Source organism: Cornus florida, unplaced genomic scaffold (assembly GCF_030987335.1).
Source record: "Cornus florida cultivar Cherokee Brave unplaced genomic scaffold, ASM3098733v1 CherokeeBrave_3.0.0_Hap2_Chr01, whole genome shotgun sequence".
Classification (NCBI taxonomy): Eukaryota; Viridiplantae; Streptophyta; class Magnoliopsida; order Cornales; family Cornaceae; genus Cornus; species Cornus florida.
In genome coordinates, this window is record NW_026775571.1 from 85,220,827 (window position 1) to 85,243,771 (window position 22,945).

General features: G+C 36.9%; 2 protein-coding genes across 2 annotated transcripts in view; one reads left to right on the plus strand and one right to left on the minus strand.

Annotated features, from left to right (window-relative positions):
* Positions 1–3,435: 3,435 nt before the first annotated feature.
* Positions 3,436–19,099, plus strand: LOC132303908 (probable arabinosyltransferase ARAD1). Its single transcript, XM_059801370.1, has 3 exons — positions 3,436–4,438; positions 6,463–6,828; positions 18,527–19,099. The coding sequence occupies exons 1-3, from the start codon at positions 3,566–3,568 to the stop codon at positions 18,713–18,715; spliced, it is 1,428 nt and encodes a 475-aa protein (XP_059657353.1). The 5' UTR covers positions 3,436–3,565; the 3' UTR covers positions 18,716–19,099.
* A 953-nt stretch (positions 19,100–20,052) lies between these two features.
* Positions 20,053–22,945, minus strand: part of LOC132303905 (protein NAP1) — a 44,353-nt gene continuing 41,460 nt past the window's right edge. Inside the window, exon 24 of the mRNA XM_059801356.1 lies at positions 20,053–20,808. Within this exon, the coding sequence (XP_059657339.1) occupies positions 20,310–20,808 (499 nt within the window). The 3' untranslated portion in view covers positions 20,053–20,309. The remainder of the gene's footprint in view (positions 20,809–22,945) is intronic.

Consider the following 22,945-nt stretch of genomic DNA (forward strand, 5'->3'; position numbering starts at 1 on the left):
TCTACCATGGATTAGCCCTTGAGGGTTGGAGAAGCACTACCATGAGTGGCTAGACATCCTCTTGAGGCTAAAGTTAGCCCCAAGTATGCTTTCTACATCTTGATTTTGTGTATTATTGAGGGATTAGTGTTGTAATACATGTTTTGACACTTTTATATATATAGATCTTGTTTATTCAATGATTTATGTGGTTTAATGCTTCTAATTGATCATTTCATTCTATCCATACGTCTATGTATGCCAAAATAGATGTTCATGTGTTTGTCTCTATTTCTTGTGTTATTGATGCATCTTTATGCGTATTAATGCCATAGATTTAGAGATTGTCAAAACATAGTACTTAATGGAATGCTCTTGTAATTTTTTAGATGGTTCATGCTCATTTCTTAATGGATTGTGCATCTCCCTTAGCTTAATTAGTTTAATTTCATGCCATTAGCTTAATTGTAGTGTAGTGGTAGCATAGTTGTTAGACAGGAGGACAATCCATATTTATTGTTTGATGTTCCATACTTTTGAATGCAAGTAACATATGTCTCTAACCTTGTGGTGTATTTGGCTTGTGAGCTTAATGAAATGATTAATGACTTGCTAGATATATTGTACTTTTCACATGTTATTTAGACAATATATACTTAATTGTTAGATATATTGTGCTTTTCACATGTTGCTTAGACAATATATACTTAATTGGTCACCCTTGCTAATTGAATCAACCAAACACACACACACATCAATATTGTAACACACATTTCCCTCATTAGTCACTTGTTAAGGGAGTAGAAAAGTATTGCTTGGTGGTGACCTCTAAACCCCAATATCTCTCTCTCTCTCTTACTTACTCTTTATTACATTCAATTATTTAATTTAATTTGTTCTTTAGTTTAATCAACCAACCAACTATTTGTTTGATCACTCGACCTACTAACCCTAATTGTGATTCTACAAGCTAGTATGACTCCAATCCCTTGAGACGATCCCTACTCACCCTAACTATGTTTTTAGTGAAGGTAGTAGTGGCTTTTATAAATGTAAAACTTGGCCCTTGCCTTAATGCACACTCTCTGAGCTTGTGGTGTAGCGACGAACCACCATCAGTTTTGCGTACTTATCACACATAACTCCCCCACTCCTTTTTAGACAAACACCACGTGAACTCCTCACTTTTCTTAAACCAAACATTGTAGGCACCAAAAAATAGTTAAGTAAATTACACTAAAAATTTGCCATAGTTACACCAACCTCTTTTATATATCACGGGTGGGTTCTCCGCAGTTCGACCCAAAATTTAAGTTATTAGATGGTGCTAACACTCAACCACATATGCTCAAGATCCTCTTCATTCGGATCCAACATGAAAAAAGAATTCATGACATTCTTCGCCATCTAAACCTGTAACGTCCTTGTTGCAGATGGTCCACTTTATCTACCCGTCTACCTAACACCGAGGACCCAAATATCTCCGTGTCGGCACTTGACATGACAGTAAATCAAAGTTTGGGCCTACTCTAATATCATTTGTCATGAGTGGAGTGTTTCGCGGTATGACCCGTTATATAGTTTTAAAGTTGCTTTAACCACTCTTCCTATAGACAAGTTAAACAAATAGATATTTCTTTCATGTCTATCTCTTTCTCTCTCTAAAATTTTCTACCAGATGTAAGTATTTCAGACAGGGCCGGTCTAAGATTTTCAAAATTCTTGGGTGATCTTTCAAATACAAGGTCCTTCTAAGAAGTTTAACACAGTTCAAAAAATTTATAAAAGTGCGTAATTTTCTTTAAAATGAGATGATAAACACATAAAATATATTAATGTAAAAAATACACAAAACAAAATCCGGTCTTGATACTTTATAAAAAGCACAATCCAGTTTACATAAATAATAATAATAATAATAATAATAAATAAATAAATAAATAAATAAATATTTCAAAACAACTTAGACGCAAAAATCAAAATTTAACTTCATATCAAGGTAAAATATTAAAAAATTACAAGAAATATTCAACACAACTTAGTCACAAAAATCAAAATTTAACATCATATTGACATAAATGTATTCGTCTTACATTTTAAGCCGTAAAATTATCAATTAAAGTGTTCTAATAAAGTTTCTTCAACATATCTTTTTCAATGGATATCATAGCCAATTCATTCAATCTCTCTTATGACATTGTCGACTGTAGGTAAGATTTGACCAATTTTAACTTTGAAAAACTTTTTTCAGCATATGCAACTGCAATTGGGATAGTCAATAATACTGTATATGCAATTCAAACATTTGAAAAATAATAATTTAATATTTTTTTATAAAATCAAATACTTCAATTACCTTTTTAAAATGGGTTTAATGGAGCATGTTAGGCATGCACAAAATAATATAATAATATAATAAACCAATAAAAAAAATTTATTATTACTATTATTATTTTCTTTTGAAGTGAAGGAATAGAAATAAATTATTGTTACCATATACATTATCGTCAAAAATATATAAAGGGAGGTGATATTCACATACCACTTTTTATGGTTTGCACTACAATCTTTAATGAAATGACAATTCTAACCTTAACTGTATAAATAAATAATGATAATTTTTTAAATAACACAACTGTCCTTTCAAATTTTCTCTCCTTATCTCTAATATTTAATATTTTAGGTCTTTTTGATACGACCAAATTTTTTTTTGAATATATATATATATATATTGAATAAAAGTAACCATTAAAAAAAAACTCTCTCTTTTGACATGAAGAAAAATCCCAAAAAAAATATATTTATTGTAGAAAGTATATCTTTTGTCAAGATCCCCTTGACCCAACCCATAAAAAAATTACCCAAAAAAAAAAGTTACCTCTTTTAATGAAATAAAAGTTAACTTTGTTGAATAAATTATCTATTTTAACTATAAAAAAATAAAATTATTGTTATATAATAAATTTTTTTTTTGAGAGGACATCCGAAAAAAAACAAAAAAAAAGAAAAAAATAGTAAAGAAGTTAAAAAAAGTTAAAGTTGTATAAAAGGTAGTTATGACATTATAAATTAAGAGATGATACATTAATGAATTTAAAAACATTATTGTCATTTATTTTAAAAGAAAAACGTAAATGGAGTACAATTGAAGAAAAATAGAGTGCGTCATAAATTTTTTTTTAAAAGTTATTTATGAATATGTGAATAACAAGGTTGTTATGTGTCTTCGTAGTTGATATATATATATATATATATATATATATATATTATTATTATTATTATTGAATCCAACATCATCTATTGTTACGTTACTAATACTGACCTTTTTTTAAAAAATAGCTTTATCATCGAGAATGACAATGAGAGAATTAAATTTCATAAAAATGTCACACCTTCTATTCCTCTTCAACCAATAAACACCATTAATAACATTCATAATTGTACATAGCCCCCTATAAAACAAAAATTTTAAATATTTAAATCCCAACATAAACTCTCCCTTTTAAACTCCAAACTCCGGCCAACGTTGTAACTGTGCTCCCTCTGCGCACGTTATCACCATGCGTCACCGACACCATCGACGATCATGAAGTACCATCGATCCAAAACCAGAGTCAACTCACACCACTCTCCTCCTTCTTCCCCATATGTCAAAACGCTAACCCTAACTTCCAAGATGGGATCACGCAAATCAATCGTCAAACAAACCCTAGCCACGGTGATTATACTCTTAGGCTGCTACGCATTCTTCAACACAATCCTCTTCCCCAGCCCTTCAAAGCTTGAAACCAACCTCCTGTTCGGTTCCCGAGAAAATCTTGTCAATTCTCCAGGAAATTCACTGCCCGTCAAGGTCTACATGTACGATCTACCCAGACAATTCACCTACGGGGTCATCGAGAGCTACTCGATGGCTCGTGGAGGTCTGAAGTCACCGGTGGACGACGTGTCGGAGCTGAAGTACCCGGGGAATCAGCACCCTGCGGAGTGGTACTTGTTTGCCGATTTGATCCGGCCGGACCGGACTGGGTCGTCAGTGACCAGGGTTTTGGACCCTGAAGAGGCGGACTTGTTCTATGTGCCGTTCTTTTCGTCGTTGAGCTTGGTGGTGAACCCGATTCGGCCTGGTGTGGTTGTGGACCCGCCGGTGTACAGTGACGAGGAGATGCAGGAGGGGTTGATCAAATGGTTGGAGGAGAAGGAGTATTGGAAGAGGAACAATGGTTGGGACCATGTCTTCATATGTCAGGATCCGAATGCACTGTATAAAGTTGTTGATCAGGTGAAGAATGGGGTGTTGCTTGTTTCGGATTTCGGGAGGTTGGGGCATGACCAGGCCTCGCTGGTGAAAGATGTGATTTTGCCGTATTCGCATCGGATCAGAACCTTCGACGGCGACGTTGATGTCGAGAGTCGGAAGTCGCTGTTGTTCTTCATGGGCAACCGGTACCGAAAAGAGGTGACTATTTTTTTTTTTTGGTTTTTGTTGTAAGATTTTATAATTTCATAAACCATTCAATAATCTTTAAATTAGCTGCCATGAAAGGAAAATAATCCGCAGAGTACTAAAAGTAGGCATTTTTAAGGATGATTGAACTTATCCTCAAGGAGGGTGCTCAGTTTAAGTAAAGTGCAAAATTTTGTTTTGTAACTTTGGTTGGATTATGAGAATCTGGATTATGTTCTTCTTCCTCACGGGTGCAATTATTAGTACCATTTTAGTATATTTCTAGTAATTTTGTTAGTGAGTGCTACTTTAGCTGGTTCATGAATGCCATCATTTGTAACTGTGTTTTGTTGTGTTACCACACGTCCATCTTAGCATCCCATCTCCATTTTGTACCGAATAACCATCCAGCATTTTGTCCTATAATGCACATTTGGTCTAATAACCATTTCGTAAAGCTTAGCTTTTACTTTTTGACATTCACATTGATCAAATAATAGGCTAGAAGCAATTATACATTTGACTCATCTTTCTTTACTTCTGGGACTAAAGTAATGGAGTAAGATTTTCTTGTTTATTGGAATATGACATGACAGTGTGTACACAGTACTCGAAGAAAAAAATGATGCGCCTGCGCCTGTCCAATATTATTTATTTATTGGCTACAGGAATTAATAGATCTATTGTTTATTTATTGGCTACAGGAATTAAGAGATCTTGTGGATCTCCAAAAGCTTCTATCCGCAGCTACACGCGGAAGGACTAAGAAGTGTTCAAACTTTGGTTTATTGCTCTCGATTTCATAACAGAATCTTGAGTAGAATCTGAAGTGTTAAGCTCAGTCACACCTCAAATATCACCTACTGGTTTTTGCTATCAAAGTGACAATCAAATTTGACCACAATAGGGGCAACACATCAGCTCAAGGTCAGATTTGATCAATGTCCATCTTTGTGCAAGGTTTATTGCATTTAGCAATCAACTTAGTAGCGAGTCAGCAGATCTGACTCGGATCAAGGGGGAAGTCCCTTTTAAAAGAAGTCAGATTAAATAATGTTAGTACTCAATTGGACCAAGAATGTTTATACTTGATGCAATAAATCCTGTGATCCTATTCTATTACCTAAACTACTAATATCCTGATGGGTATTTCCAGTCAATTCTCCACAGATATTCCTATTTCAATTTTTAGTCTATAACAATACATATATGCTACAACTTACAATAACTCTCTGTTTATTTGTTTTTGGTATGTTCTTTTATTTATTTATGTTCTCTAGGTAATATTTATGTTCTATAGGTAAGTGGATTGGATTTGTTACCGAAAAACTAAAGATCCCACAAGGCTTAATACACCCAACCATTAATCCCAACAACAAAGGAAAATAAGTAATTCCCACCACAAAATCCTCACAACCCAATGGGAATAGGAAATAAGCAAAGCAGTACAAGAGCTCTCCTTCCATATGCCAAACACTAAACTCTGTTAGCTTATGGATCTTGAAACCCACTTGACCCAGTACAAAAGGATTTGCTTATCAGAACTCCAGTTTCCTGCCAATAAGGGCATGCCCAACCTCATCTAAAGGTGCAGCTGAGTGCAACTAGACGGGGAGTGCATATAAATTGGCTGCTCGAACTCTCGAACACAATATATTATATCCATCCTTGATAAGTCATGCCTTGAGTAATAGCCAGAAAACACAAAGATGATGGTTCCGTATACAGAAACCTTCTTATAAATGATGGTTCCATGTACAGAAACCTTCTTGATAGTCATGCATGGATGTATTCTTTTACCTTCTCGTTTTAAATGAGTCGTTTGCCTTGCTTTGGTAGGCAGACAATTGATATTGCCTAATGTTTATACTAATTTATGCTTTCGATGCTGTGTAATGCATGTGGCTCTGGTTATTACATTGTGTTCTCCCTCTCCCACCTTTTCCTCCCCTTTTAAGTTTGTGTATGACGGCGTTATGATTGTGTTTGTGAATTTGCAAGCATATATATCAGCTGATAATTATTGTAAATTGTAGGGTGGGAAAATTCGTGACTTGCTCTTTCAACTACTTGAGAATGAAAAAGATGTTATTATAAAACATGGTGCACAGTCCAGAGAGAGTCGCCGTGTGGCTTCACAAGGGATGCATTCATCAAAGTTCTGTTTACATCCTGCTGGTGATACTCCATCAGCTTGTCGACTCTTTGATGCTATTGTGAGCTTGTGTGTACCAGTTATAATCAGTGACTTTATTGAGTTGCCTTTTGAAGATGTCATAGATTACAGAAAAATTGCAATTTTTGTCGATACCAACTCAGCTATAAAATCAGGATACTTAGTTAAATTGCTTAGGGCAGTAAGCACGGAGAGGATTCTGGAGTTCCAACAAGAGCTGAAAAAGGTAATTACACAATGCCTTTTTTTCATTATATACCTATCAATTTATTACGCATATGATTTTATTTCTTTATATACCTATCAATTTATTACACACACACACACACACACACACACACACAAATACACACTATAATTATGTGATATAGGCACATATAAATCTTCTTATTTAATTACATTTGATCTCGCGCGCACACATATAATGTCAACAACCACCTAAAAGATTGAAAGAAAGTAGAAGAATCGTTGAGGATGCAATATTTAGGATATTTGTTATAGAACTTTCTATCTTCTGATGAATACAATTAGAGATTCCCCCTCTGCCAAAGTGAGCAGAAGGATTACAATGATGTCTTTTGCAAGCTAGTTTTACAACTTTGAAGCTCACACACCCGGAGTTAATACACGAAGTATTCCATTTGAAAGGAAAGCTCTTCTCTAGGAAAGAAAATGTTACAAAATCGGTGTAGATTGAAGAGCAGCAAAATCTCTGTAAATGTAAGAAGCAGGATAATGTATCATGAAGAAAAATGTAAGAAGCCAGTACAAGAGAAGGAAGAGAAGTCCTTCTAGACTTTTTGGGCCTTAATGTGCAGCATGTAGGGTATTGAGGATAATGCTAGGGGAAGGAAAAGATGAGAGTTAATGTGGATAGAGTTAGTAAAGAAGGATATGGTAACATGTGGTTTTACTGAGGCTATGAAGTGGAATTGAATAATAGTATTCATATAGTCAACCCCAAGAAGTTAGAAAAAGACTGTGTTCATTGTTTTTGTTGTAGTTGAATTGGTCAATTGGAGTCGCACATTTGATCTAAATTGACATTGACTATTAAGCTAAAGAACACGAGGAAGAAAGCTTTGATGTTGACGTAAAATGGCTAGAGCCAGCTTTCAAAAATGGATTATTAACCATTTTAGGGTTGCGCCTTATGCATTGGTATCATATTCTTCGTCTAGGAGGATTTTAATGATTCGTTGTGTTTTAGAATTACTTAGAAAATTGGAACATATAGTCTCTACAATTGCTGAACAAGATGGATTGATCGGCATATCAACCAAGGCATTCTCCACAAAGCACGATTAACCGTCCCAATGATTGATCCATCAGCCGATAATGGAACAGAGGTGAAGGATCAAGCCATGGATTGATTCATGACACAACAAACAACAAAATTTAGGGTTTCTAAATGTTCAGATTCATGAGAGAGAGAGAGAGAGAGAGAGAGGAATATGTATTCTGTATCTTTCCTTCAGCCTCAAAATGAGGCTTATATAAAGAACAAGGGTTATACCCTAATTACACAATAATCCTAAATACTATGGTTAATTACATAATGACCCAACATTCTAACACTCCCCCTCAAGCTGGAGAATATATATCAAATAATCCCCTTTGAATAGATAGTCCTTAACCGGTTATGACACGGTGCTTTGGTAAACATATCAGCTAGTTGATCTTCAGACTTCACAAATGGAGTAGAGATGCTCCCACTTAATATTTTTTCCCGAATAAAGTGACAATCAACCTCAATATGTTTGGTCCTCTCATGAAACACAGGATTCGATGTAATATGAACAGCTGCTTGGTTATCACAGAACAATGGAGTAGGAGCTTCAATTATCAACCCAAGTTCTATTAGAAAATATTGTATCCATGTCAACTCATTAGTGGTATGGGCCATTGCCCTGTACTCAGCTTCAGCACTAGATCGAGCTACCATCGTTTGCTTTTTACTTTTCCACGTAACAAGATTTCCTCCTACAAATGTACAGTAGCCTGTAGTGGATCTCCTATCTGAAGGAGAACCAGTCCAGTCAGCATCTGTAAAACCTTCCTCCCTGAGATGACCATTTGATGTATAGTAACCCAAAACCTAGAGCTTGCTTGAGATATTGGATAATCCGAAGAACAGCAATCCAATGTGGCATTCTAGGAGCTCCCATGAACTGACTTGCAACACTAACTGCATATGAAATATCAGGTCGAGTGATAGTGAGATAAGTTAATTTCCCAACAAGGCGACGAAATCTGCCCGGGTCATTAAATAGATCACCCTCATCAGACACAAGTTTTGTATTTGAATCCATAGGAGCATCAACCGGACAACCACCTAACATACCCGTTTCTTCTAGCAAGTCCAACACATATTTTCGTTGAGATAAACTTATACCTTCCTTGGATCTAGCAACTTCAATACCCAAGAAGTACCTAAGTTTACCCAAGTCTTTAGTGTGGAATCGATTTTGTAGAAACAACTTCAACTTAGCAATGTCTGCAGAATTATCACCTGTGATCACAATATCATCTACATACACCACAAGAAAAATGAAGCCAGCTTTAGTGCGCAGATGAAATACCGAATGATTGGTCTGGCATCTGGTAAGACCAAATTCTAATGCCGCCTCAGAGAATTTTCCAAACCAAGCCCGTGGAGATTGTTTTAATCCATACAGAGCCTTTTTAAGGCGACAAATAGTGTGACGATACTCCTCCTAAGCAACAAACCCAGGTGGTTGCTCCATATAAACTTCTTCAACCAAGTCACCATGTAAGAAGGCATTTTTGACATCCAATTGAAGCAACGGCCAGTTACAATTGGCAGCAATGGAAATCAGAACCCGAATAGAAGAAATCTTAGCAACAGGGGAAAAAGTCTCATCATAATCAACACCATAAGTCTGAGTGTACCCCTTTGCCACTAGACGAGCCTTCAACCGCTCAATAGACCCATAATAAAGGTATTTGACTGTGTAGACCCACTTACAACCAACCGTTTTGGAGCCCGGAGGTAAGGAAACAAGATCCTATGTTCCATTACGATGAAGGGCATCCATTTCATCCACCATGGCTTGTCGCCAACCCAAATCAAAGAGAGCATCCTGCAAAGTCTTGGAAACAGAAGTAGCAGATACTTTGGATAAAAAACAAGATAAAGAGGATGAAATATGACGGTAGGAGACAAAGTTAGAAATGGGATGTGCAGTAACACATGACCGAATACCTTTACAGAGAGCAATAGGCAAATCATCAGGTAAAGGCGTCGGATCCGAAGAGTCTGAAGGAGATGGAGGGAGTGAAGTAGGAGGTCGAGGTCGTCGAGTATAAACTTGCAATGGAACAACAGAGTGAGGAGGTGCGGAAGCAGGAAACTGAGATGGAACCGCTGGCATAGGCGGCGCAGAAGTAATATCGAGAGGAGTAGTAGAATCAGAAAAATATGGGAGAGACTTAGAAAATGTTACATCAGCACTAGTGAAATAGCGTTGAAAATGAGGACTGTAACAACGATGGCCCTTTTGAGTGCGAGAATACCCAAGAAAAACACACTTAGTGGCACGAGGGTCGGGTTTATCAAGACTGGGTCCAAGGTTATGGACATAACACACACAACCAAAGACCACCGGAGCCAGATTAAACGATACGGAGTCAGGAAATAGAACAGAATTAGGAGATTTACCTTTTAACACGGACGAGGGTATTCGATTAATAAGATGACATGCCGTAAGAACAGCATCACTCCAAAATCGTTTGGGAACATGCATATGAAATAAAAGGGCACGACAGACTTCCAGGAGATGACGATTTTTACGTTCAGCTAATCCATTTTGTTGCGGAGTATAAGTACAAGAGGATTGATGAATGATGCCTTTAGCATGAAAATAAGTCACAAAAGGGTCCGAGAAATATTCTTTGGCATTGTCAGAACGTAAAATTTTAATGGAACACCCAAATTGAGTTTTTATTTCTTTGCGAAATATTTGGAAAATAGAAAACAACTCAGAACGATTTTTCATTAAAAACAACCAAGTCATCCGAGAATGATCATCCACAAAAGTCACAAAATAACTAAATCCATGAATAGAAATATGTTTTATTGGTCCCCATACATCTGAATGACCTAATTGAAAAGGACTAGCAACACGATTATTAGCTCTTGGTTTTAAAGATACACAACAATGCTTACTAAGCTGACATGTTTCACAAGACATGGACTCAACATGACTAAGACCGGGGACTTGACGCTGCAGAACTGATAATGATGGGTGGCCGAGACGACAGTGCCACTGGAAAGAAGACAAAGATGATTGAAGAGCCGTGGGAGATGGTGCAAGATCGAAGTAATACAAGCCACCTACTTCATGTCCCGTACCAATCCTCTTCTTCGTCTTGAGATCCTGAAAAAGACAACATGTGGGATAAAATGTAACGAAATAGTTAAGAGATTTAGTAATTTTCCTAATGGACAACAAATTAAAAGGGAATTGAGGAACATATAACACATAAGAAAGGGACATAGAAGAGGTAAGATGAATAGTTCCCAAACCAAAACTTTAGTTGATGATCCATTAGCAAGAGTAACACTTTGAGAGGAAGGAACAGACTGAAAATCAGATAAGAGATGAGAACTACCAGTCATGCGATCGGATGCGCAAGAGTCAAGAATCCAGGGACTCTAACTAGAGGACAAAAGACATGCAGGGGCATTACCTGATTGGGCCAAGGACCCCATGGAAGATGAGGTGGAAGGCCGTTGGTGAGACAGAAACTGAGCATACTCATCGCGGGGAATCTTGACCATAGCAGTCTCAACAGCCACATGTGAAGCAGTGGGTCTGGTAGAGAGAGAAGAATCCCCATCATGAGAAGTCACTTGATGTGCATAGGAAGAAGGTGGCGGTTTCCCATGAAGATCCCAATAGTAATTGACAGTGTGATTAGTAAGACTGCAGTGAGAGCAAAGTTTTGAGTCTCTGCCTTTTCCTCGACCACGGCCACGAGTAAAACGACCACCACCGCCACGAGAAGACTGAAAACCACCCTGGTTCACAACTAAGGCAGAACGTTCACTACTAGGAGGAGCAGTGACACAACTTGAAGCACCCTCTGAAGCGCCACTAGATAAAGTGGCACGCTGGAGTCTGGATAACATATCAGGTAGAGATGGAAGTGCAGGGCTACCCAAAATCTGGGCACGAACAGGTTCATACTCTTGTGACAATCCTGTGAGAACCCGAACAACATTAAAATCCTCACGTTGCTGTTGCATGCTTTTCACATTAGAGGTGATGGGTTGATACATATTCATTTCTTCACAAAGTCCCATTGCCCGTGAGATGTATTCTTCTAAACTTCGAGTCCCTTGCTGGAGGTCAAAAAATTGTCTACACGCCTCATAAATTTTGGTTATATTACCAGCACCGGAATATAACTGTTGGAGTCGGGTCCATATCTCCTTGGCAGTGTCTAGATATAACAAGTTGGAGCTAATACGAGGTTCAATACAATTCAGCATTAAGGAGATGATCTGAGCATCCCTTTGTTCCCATGAACTGAAATCAGCATCACTGCTTTTGGGTTTATCCTTAACCAAATGAGCGCCAAAGCCTTTGGCTTTCAGGAAAATGGCCACTGACTTGGAACATAAAATTTAATTTTTGCCATTAAGCTTGACTGAAGTCATGGGAGGATTGAAGGAGGTAGAAGATAACAGGTCTGAACTGGGAGCCATGGAGAAGGTAAAAAAAATGAACCTGGGAAAAAAAAAAAATTGCAAAATCGGCAATCGGGTCGGATCTAGGCAACCGGGTCGGATCAAAACCAGGTCTCTGTTATCCCGATTTTAGAAAACTAGGGTTGGAATAGCATAGCCGCGTAGCCAAACATGGCTGTTCTTCTTCACAACCCCACCGACAGACTCCGGCAAGCACGCAGCGGTGACGGCAATAATCAGCGACACCACACCAAATCAGAACCTCCGTAACTTCCGACCAAGAGAAAAGACGAATCGATGAAGCTTCACCTCTGCAAATAACAACGGTGGATGTCGGCGAGCTTGCTGACGACCAACACGGCAACAACACGAGCGACCAAAGGGGCTTCAGACCTGACTGCGACGAAGTAGGCTGTAGATCTGACTGCGACGAGTGATGTTCTTAACCTGCTGGCGACAAGAACTTCCGGCAAAGACACCAACAACACACTCGCGATTCCGATCGCGATGCCAATCTCATATAAGGGCAACACAACTGTCGTTTCCCACACCCATGAATCCATATAGCTCTGATACCATGTTCAGATTCATGAGAGAGAGAGAGGAATATGTATTCTGTATCTTTATTTCAGCCCCAAAATGAGGCTTATATAAAGAACAAGGGTTATACCCTAATTACACAATATTACACAATAATCCTAAATACTATGGGTAATTACATAATGACCCAACATTCTAACACTAAATAAGAACCCAGTAGAAAGACCCTAGTTCTTTTAGGATTTAATATATTTATTTGTGTCATGGGGTTAGAAGACATGTACGGCTCCAAAGAACGACTTCAAATCAGTTTTGGAAACATTTTAGGGAGTTCATAGGTTTTCTATATGAGAAACCTTGAGAATTTTCTATAACATTCAATTGAGGTTATCACACACAACAACACGGACGAATTGCTAGCAGTGAGGTTCAATCTCAACTGGAGGAATGGATTGCATCAAGTTCCTTGATCGATAGTGGCAGTGTCGCGACTTACCTCGTTGTGTAGATATTGTTCGCTTTGCACACTCTTCATGCTCACGGTTTTCAAAACACATCTATACAGTTAGGAGGTATCCACACATATAAGTCCCAACAACTGCTCCCCCCAAGGCGATGTGGGATGTCACAATCACCCCCCTCTTGGGACCTAGAGTTCTCCCTGGCGTGACCCTCATGGGCTTGTGCATGCTCCCCTATTTCCAGGGGAAATTGGCTCTGATACCATCTATTGCACCCTACTCCACTGTATAATTTTTGTCCGCTTTGCACACTCTCCATACTCGCGGTTTTCAGAATGCATCTACGCATTTAGGAGGTGTTCACATATAAAAGTGCCTGCAACCTCCTCCCCCACCCCACCACGCTTGCGACGTGGGACATCACAGTCAGAGTTCGATTTGGCATGAGTTAGGACAATATGCATTAGGTAGTTCAATGAGTTCAGAACTTGCTACATAGGTTGTATTACCTTGCTGAGTGGATTGCTTCTGCCTGTTGTAGGATCCTGTGATTTCTTCTCGTTGAGGTTTTCCACATAAATTGCTGTGTTTTTATGTTTGATTGCTTATTTTACTTTCATATTGCATGCTATGTATTTAGTTTGAAATGCACAGTTCAATTCACATAATTTTGATATCTATGAATTGGTTGATTGATTGTTGCGCACACAACAAGAACCATTCACCCATTCTCTGCATATGACATTATGCTTTCTCATGCATACTGACTTTTGGCAACAGTCAAGTCTTCACATAGCTACTATCATCACCTTTAAATTAAGTAAAAGGGCCATAAAAATTATTTTTAGGCAAGTCCTCTGTTGATTGCTGATTCTTGTTATGTTTTCTTGCATAGATTAGTTAGTATATATAATTTTGATTATAGAACCTTACCCTTTTTATTTTCTTATTGATTTTTTAGGTACTCATGATAAGACTCACCTCATCTCGTATTTTTATTTGTATTGGTTTTCTGCTGCTGCTAGGTCTTTCTTTGTTATAAAGTATAATTGAAGTTGTACAGCTCTGTCTCTACTTCTTATAACACTCACCAACACCTTATATAGCCAAGTTACTACTAATTTTTTAAAACAGAACTACTAGAGTTTTATTAAATACGAATATAATGGATAAACAGAGCTATACGAAAAGATTTCTATCACATGGATAAAGGTGCCCTCTAAAAGGTAATATAATATAGCACAGCTCCTTGTTTATTCAAGACATCAGCTCTGTCTTTAGCTAACCTTGATTTAAACTTATAAAGAGAGTTACCAAAATTTTTCAGGTGGGCATAGTGACAAGATCTAAGAACTTGAGCTTTCACTCATCCCACTGCAAACTCAGCATAATCTGCTATCATGCAGTTGTGAATTCACACAACTAATTAGCATAGGGTAGTCACTAGGTTTATAATCAAATTTATGTCAAAATAAAAAAAGAACAAAGTGAAATTTGAATAAAAGCTCTCTGTATAGTTTTAGTAAGAAAAGGGAGGAGGTATAAAATAACTTATTTTCTTTCATTTTCTTCACATTCGAGGTTTTTGATACCTTGAACATTATACCCCAAATATTACTTTACTTTCAAATATATATATTTTTTGATAAGTAAGTATTCTTCGAAGGGCACCCAAAAGGGGGATGCAGCCCGAAACAACTGCACAAACATTATAGCTTCAAGCTATCCACAAAAGACGAAAGAATCTCCGTAGATTTACACTTGGAATCCTGCACCCAAAAAAAAAATAGAGGACTAAGATCAGAGTATCTTAACACACCCCATGGAGACTCACCCCATCCAAGGGTCTCTTGTTCCTCTCCTTCCAAAAAGCCCACCACAAGCATGGAGGGGCTGTTCTCCACACATCTCTGACTTGATGCCTCACCCGACAACCACCCCAAGCATCCATTAAGCTCACCGCAGACTCAGGCATGACCCCCATTGGATCTCAAAGATAGCATAAAGCAAATCCCAACCATCCCTAGCCCTAGGGCAATGAAGAAGAAGATGGGTTAACTGACTCCTCAGCCCGCTTACACATGCAACACCAATGGACAATAAATATAGTGTTTGAACGACAAGCCATACTTTGTAGCATAGAATGTTGGGCCGTTAGGAAACAACATATGCATAAAGTGTGTAACAGAAATGTGAATGTTGAGATGAATGCGCAGTAGGATATAATTAGAAATGATCACATTCGTGATATGGTTGGAATAACACAAATTAGAGATAAAATGAGGGAAAATCAGTTAGGATGGCTTGGACATCTGCAAAGAAGACCTTTAAATGCGCCAGTTAGGAAAAGTGACATAGTCCATATTAAGGGTAATACCAAAGTTAATGTGGGTAGAGTTGGTAAGGAAGGATATGATAACATGTAGATTGATTGAGGTTATGACCTTAAATAGGATGGAATGGAAACATAGGATTCTTTCTTACATACACCTTAAATGTAAGGTTTTGAACCTTATATACTTATTTAAATGCGCCAGTTAGGAAAAGTGACAGTCCATATTAAGGGTAATACCAAAGTTAATGTGGGTAGAGTTGGTAAGGACGGATATGATAACATGTAGATTGATTGAGGTTATGACCTTAAATAGGATGGAATGGAAAAATAGGATTCTTTTTTACATACGCCTTAAATGTAAGGTTTTGAACCTTATATACTTATTTTTCACGCCTTTTATACACCTTTAAAGGCTGTGGCCTCTGTGTATTAAATTGTGTATGAAAGTTTGAGCCGATTGCGAACAACTCAGCTCAGTATTAAGCATTTCAAAGCCAAATAAGGCTTTTTTGTACTCGACAAAATAAATTCAGAGGGTAGACCATGAAGCGGCAATATAAGCATTTTAAAATACTGTTATCATAAATTATTTTCAACTTTATAGGCATATGTTGGTTACAACTTACAGTCCACACTGATGGGAAATTGTCAGCCTAGCAGCCTACAGAGCCCTACAAAAAATTGGATACCCCGTAATGCTAGCTGTATGTAAACCATCTATGGTACCCCTCTCTCTGCTCATAAGCCTGCTCAGCTTTCCTAGTTGAGTAATGAATGCTCAAGCTTGCTGTGAAAAGTTGATGAGCAATTAAATTAGCTTGAGCTTGGCTTATTAATCACGCTGGTGGGTTTGAATGGACTCTGACGTTGAGTTAGAAAAGGCCTATCATAAAGTACTTGGAGATCCAATATGGAGGTCCTAGAAAAGAAAGGAGTTACAAAGAGATATATTGACACAATAAAGGACATGTTTGATAGATGTGCCACTATAGTTAGAATGTATTTGGGAAAACAAGTAAATTCCCAATTATTTGAGACTTATATCAAGGATGAGCTTCAAGCCCATATCTTTTTGCTTTAGTTATGGATGAACTGATAAGACACATTCAAACTGCAATTCCACTATATATATATATTATTTTCTAATGACATTGAATTAATTGATGAGACTAGAGAGCAAATGTTAAAGTGGAGGTTTAGCGGGAAGGTCTGGAATTAAAAAGGTTTAAGATATGCAGGAACAAAAATAAAAATATGGAGTTTAACTTTAGTAAATTTAGAAATACAGATAGGGATGCAGTGAAGATTGGGGATCAAGAGATACCAAAAGTCTTTCTTTTATTTAGACTCAATTATTCATAGTGAAGGAGAAACTGGAGATGAGGTTAATTATAGAGCAGGATGAATTAAATGGAGGAGTCTGTCTAGTATATTAATGTGGGCACATCCCTATTAGATTGAAAGAAGAGTTCTTTAAAACAACTATTAGACAACCGTTGTTTATGGGACATAATTTTGGGCAAAAAGAAATAACACATGGCATAAATTGTGGCGGAAATGCAAATGTTTAGATGAGTGTATAGAAAAACAAGAATGATAGAATCTGAAGTGAACACATTCTTGAGATAAGTCAAAGTAGCATCAATTGGAGATAAAATGAGAGAAAATCAATTAAGATGTTTTGTACTTGTGAAAAGAAGACCACAAAGTGCACCACTTAGAATGTTAAAGGAAAAGGGAGAGACAAAAATTAACGTGGGTGGTATGAATAAGAAAAGATATGACAACATGTGGATTGACTGATGCTATAGCCTTAAATAGTGCGGAATGGAAAAATAGGATTCTTGTATCCCTTAGCAGTTGGGGTTTTTTCAGTTTTTGAGTTGATTTGAGTACTTTGAAATTCGGCTGGCACATCACGAATTTTTCAAAGGGAGGACTGATTTTCTATCTGATGAAGTTTGTATGTTTTATAGAGTAGGCTGTGGAGAAGTATGTGAAAGGATTCTCCAGACATGCGAACCATCTCATGGGGAGTATTCACTTATCAAAAAAAAGTTGTTGTCGGAAGTATTCTAAGGGTGAGATTTTGGCCCAACCATATTGATGTGGGGAAACCCTCAAAAGCTCAAGTTTGCAAAATAATTTGGGACTGTAGTTTACAAGGAGGCCTTGGTTGCAAATTGTGCCAGGATGAGGGGAGGCAATTCAGGATTTTCGCTTTGGTAAGTGTGATTGATGATTCCTTTGCCATACTTTGTGCTTTATACTTTGATAGTTTGGCGGGGATACTGACATGGGTGGACAAAAGGGTAGTTTGGGGTCCAATCCCATTACACAAGATTTTGAGAGGGGCCTCCTTTCCCTAAAATTCAAATTCAATTGGTTATTCCTAGTTCAGGTACTGAGGTCTTACATTAAAGGGAGGCAGATGAGCAGAAAAGTTACATACATTTGTGGCAAGTAAGGCAAGTAAAGCCGCCATTATGCCTGTGTTGATGCCTACACATGCTATGTTAGCTCTTGTATTTAACAGGGGATCTTCTGTTTTTGTCTAGTCTTTTCTATATGTACATTTTTTTTCCATTCCTTTTTTTTTTTTGGGAGAAATAAATTTGTAGTTTTTGCATAATTTGGTCTTTCTTGCGTGTTTCTAGTGTCTACTTGGGTTACATCCCTTTGTTGCTTTTACGTGATAACTTTTATCTGTCAAGAAAATATTTGAAACCTAGCTTGTTATGCGCATTATTTTCAAAGTTCCATGTCAACTGCTTTCTTTATTTATATCACTTCATTCTATATCGTGCATTGTGGAAGAAGAAAATTTGCTGATTCTAAAATCTGTATGTGCAATTCCAATTATTTAATTCAGGTGAAGCGATATTTTGAGTACGAGGATCCAAATGGAACAGTGAACGAAATCTGGCGCCAAGTCTCATTCAAGCTCCCCCTTGTCAAACTGATGATCAATCGTGATAAACGTCTTGTAAAGAGGGAGTTGATTCAACCAGACTGTTCTTGTCTTTGTTCGAACAAATCAGGGGTTCTCACAACTTTGTGATGCTGCTGCCTTTGTGGATTCGCGAAGGGAACTTCCAAGAGAAAATTATTAGTGCCACTCCTTTGTACATCATTGCCGGAAACTTGCCATTTCTCAGGGCACGAGAGGGTTGACCAGGTAGCATCAACTGTTTACTTTAAGCGGAATCGTTCATTTGTTCTCTAGAGACATGGGTTATTGAATCCATAATAGAATAACAACTACTCTCATTCGTTTGAGTAGTTGTGTATAAATTGCCCTCAATTTTTTTGTTAGTGTACTTGTACTTGGAGATGTGGACAATCTTAGCAGGTGGAAGTCCAATCTCTTGTATTTATAACTTTACTCTATATACACGGCAGTATAAGAAATCAAAATTATTGTTTAATTTTATCTGATGATAAAGATGAGCTATTGTGAATCTCTCTCTCTCTCAGTTGTGTGTAGATTGCACCAACTTATAAGGAATGGAAACGCTATTACTATTTATTTGTGAAAGCATAGTTTTCTAGAAAAACAGGTATGGGTTTATGTTGATTTTAGGCTCCCTTTGGTATGTGAGAGAGGAAAAAACAACAGAGCAAATTGTTCTCTTGCTTGGTTACAGAAAAAAAAAAAAAAAAAAAAAAAAAATTTAAGGGCCCGTTTGACAGCACGGTGTCAGTCTTGTCTTTTGATTTCAGATAAATTAGACAGTCTTTTGATTTATTCTGAAACAGAAACATGTTTATTTTCTTTTTTGTTTTTGGTATGTAAGTATCCTATGAAGAAACTAGGTCAGCCAAAAAGAGTTGATAATCTAATCTTTTGTTAATATTTCATTTTTAAAAGTTCAAAATAGATTTTTTTTTTTTTTTTTTTTATATAATTTTTTTTAACAGTAGGATCTCTGGGTAAGAAATTATTGAGGGTGAGATTGAATATCATATTCAAATATGATAGGAACCTAGACAAAATTTTTAAAAACAAACAGGGAAAGGACTTGCAGATTAATGTGTTTTATATAGTAGAAGTGATTAAAGCTTGTTTAAGGATCCATTTTGTTGGGTATGTTTCTATGCACAGTATATATCTATCTGTCATTCATGAATGAATTTCAAGTAAATTAGTATGACATATGCATAAATGTAAATGTACATAATAATGGATTTATTTTTTACACATTTTCCGGAAAAAGAAATGGCGCAACATCAGCTGTCTACAAACATATTCGGCGTAAATGGGTAAGAAAAATCAACAAGGCAGTGAAATAATATTGTCTGGATTTAATTTCTTTAAATTACAAAAAAATCCTTCATGGGCACCATGAAAGGCCAAGGTACTGATAAAAATGTTTAGGAGAGATTGTCCAATGAGAATTTTTCATGGAAGCAACTAAACTGAGCACGACTAAATAAAAACATTCAGGTCATATGCTTGAGCAAGCATATAATAAAGACAGTTTTACATTATGAGGTCCAGTACATAGAGAAGCTATGAAGTACTTTCAAGTATAAATATTGACAAAATTTGTATATATCACCTGGGTGACTACTACATGCATTTGAATAACCAATTATATATAGAAGGAAGAAGCAGATATTTACAGTTTCCTTTGTTCAGTTTTGCCAAATTTCTACTTGTATGATATAGGACCAGATCTTGACACTGCAAACCTTGGCAATGGACTGGGGCCTCTGCTTCCTGATGTCGAGCCTTCAACAAACTTTACTTTGTTGCGGCTTGAGCTATAATCCAGAGGACCTGACCGCCTAACATTCCGATGTTTGTTGTCCATGTTTTGTAGGCTTCCACTATCAGCATCATAGAATTGATCCTGGATATGCATTGATGATGCCTTGAAGTAACCTGAATCGTTAACACTTGACTGAGGGGTAGAACCGCCACGTGGATGCCTGATTACAGGAGATGCATGTGATAGGGACACGGCAGGGGAATGGTGAGGTGATACACTTAGTAATGCCAGCGCCGTGGAAGGAGAATTCGCGTAGTACTGGCTGTATATCGAACGGAGAATGGCACAAGGAATGTGGAGTTCAAGTGAGCTTCTTGGTAGGAATGGAGAAATCTCACAGAATTGGTCCAGGAAAATTAGCTTTGCTACAAGATGAGATCTGTGCAAAACGAGCAAGAGATTTCTAGTTATCAGAATTTGTGTATAAACAGGAATTAACTAATCACTAACATATAAAATCACTATAAAATAAGAGATTTTTGACTAAAAATAAAATTTCTCCCAGGATATCTAATCATGGTCATCATTAACAACAACAACGTTTATCAATGGAATAAGTGGATAATGAAGAAAGCTTTCCATTTTTGGTTTTATTCAATCGCTTCATAATTCAGAATGCACTCGATTGAAGAAAGGGAGTCATCATCAAAGTAGAACCTGATAATCATCTAATGCAATTTTAAGAAGATAATTACATCCAGACACCAAAGGAAACAAGTACTGTTTACACCAAGTGACGTTTGGGGACCCAAAAAAAATTTACTGGTACAACTTACATTTACATTTAAAGAGTTTAACGCCAACAAAAATTTGCAGAAATTATGACCTTTTTTTCCCTGGGTTTTCCAACAGATACTTTTCCTATTATGGGTGTGAGCGGCAATCTAAAAATGGAACCCAGAAATTCAAGATTATCAGGTCACTGGTATATTTAAATACTATTGTCAGCCGCAATGAAAAGATAGAGCGTTTTACATTTGCTAAGACTTTTTCCCCAAATAAGTATGGCATATACCCACATCCCAACCGAGAGTTGAACCCAACACCTCCCAGGGCTGACAGGAGAATCACTTAACTATAAAAGCTGGTCCTTAGATTTTCTATCATTACTTGAAATGGGTCATAATTAACATGCACAAACAATTGTAAATTTGCATATGCACACAGCAAGACAACAATATAAGCAAAGGCTTCAAGAGCATAAACTATTTCATTATTCTTTTGATGTATACTTTAAGCAAAATTTTCTATAGAATCATAACTGATATTATAGTGCGAAGCAACAACAAGGCAGTGTGAATAAACGAAATTAAGGACTGTTTAATGAGAATTTGTTCATTGTTGGTTCTCAGAATGTGTCATTTAAATATTTTCATCTGATGTAATATAGGAATGTTGACCATTGCTGACAAGTCAGTCACAGCTCATAGAAAGAGACGCATTGGTGATCAGTACGAGTGAATTGATGGTCAACAAGAGTTCTTTTGTTTTCTGTTTTCTTATTTTCCCTTAATTTTAGATGGTTACATAGGAGCAAATATTAGAATCATATAGTTGGGCATCAACTAAGGACGCGCATGCGTGTGCACACACACTCTTCTGATACAATCAGTTATGGATATTGTCTAGTGATACGTACGATGGTTCTTGGTACATGTTATCTGTAATCGTAACGAATGGAAAAGTGCAAAACTGGTTTAAAGAGATACCTTGGAATGTAAGGGTGTTGATGTAATCGAACTATAGTAGTATATTTGGAAGGGATGGCAGGAGAGCACTCATTCGAAAGAGGTTTTATAGATTTGGGTTGTGTAGGAAGTGTCAAAACAATGGAACACATGAACAAAATTATATAAGCACCTTGGCATCAAATGGACGGTCGTCTCCCCAAATCACCTCAATGTTCTCTCCTTCCCAGAACAGATGAAGAGAGGAGGTGATGCAGCCATTGAGATGTAGCCAATCACACCAAGGAGAGCATTATAGGCTGTGGAGGATTATAATTTTGTTTAGAAGCAGAACCAAAATAATCCTTTAAACTTTTCTAAAAAAATATTAGCGAATCAAATTATTTTTGGAAAATGAATAGTATATTTTGTGGGATGATAATTTAGCAACCTTCTCAGATTTTTGACCAAGAAGACAGTTACCTTTGCTTCTCTTAAAACTTTACGTGAAACTGGTATGCCCATATAATATATTTTGCAAGAACAAAACAATGCTGTAAGAAATATTTAGCAAAATACACTGGGAAGCCGAATTTAAAATTTAGAATAGCCAATTTTAAAATTAACCAAGAAGGTAGTTAATTTAAAATAGTCTATAAATGCTAAAATCACAAATGGAACACCATAATTCCTTTCAATTAACCTTTTTAAATAAAAATCAATTTAAGCTTCATGGGGAGTCAGTGACTTGGCGTGTCTATGGTTAGATCGAATTTGTATAAAAGAGTGAAGGTTCTATCAAAAGACAACTGTGAGCTTTGCGAGATTCTTCAGTAAAAAATGTGGAAT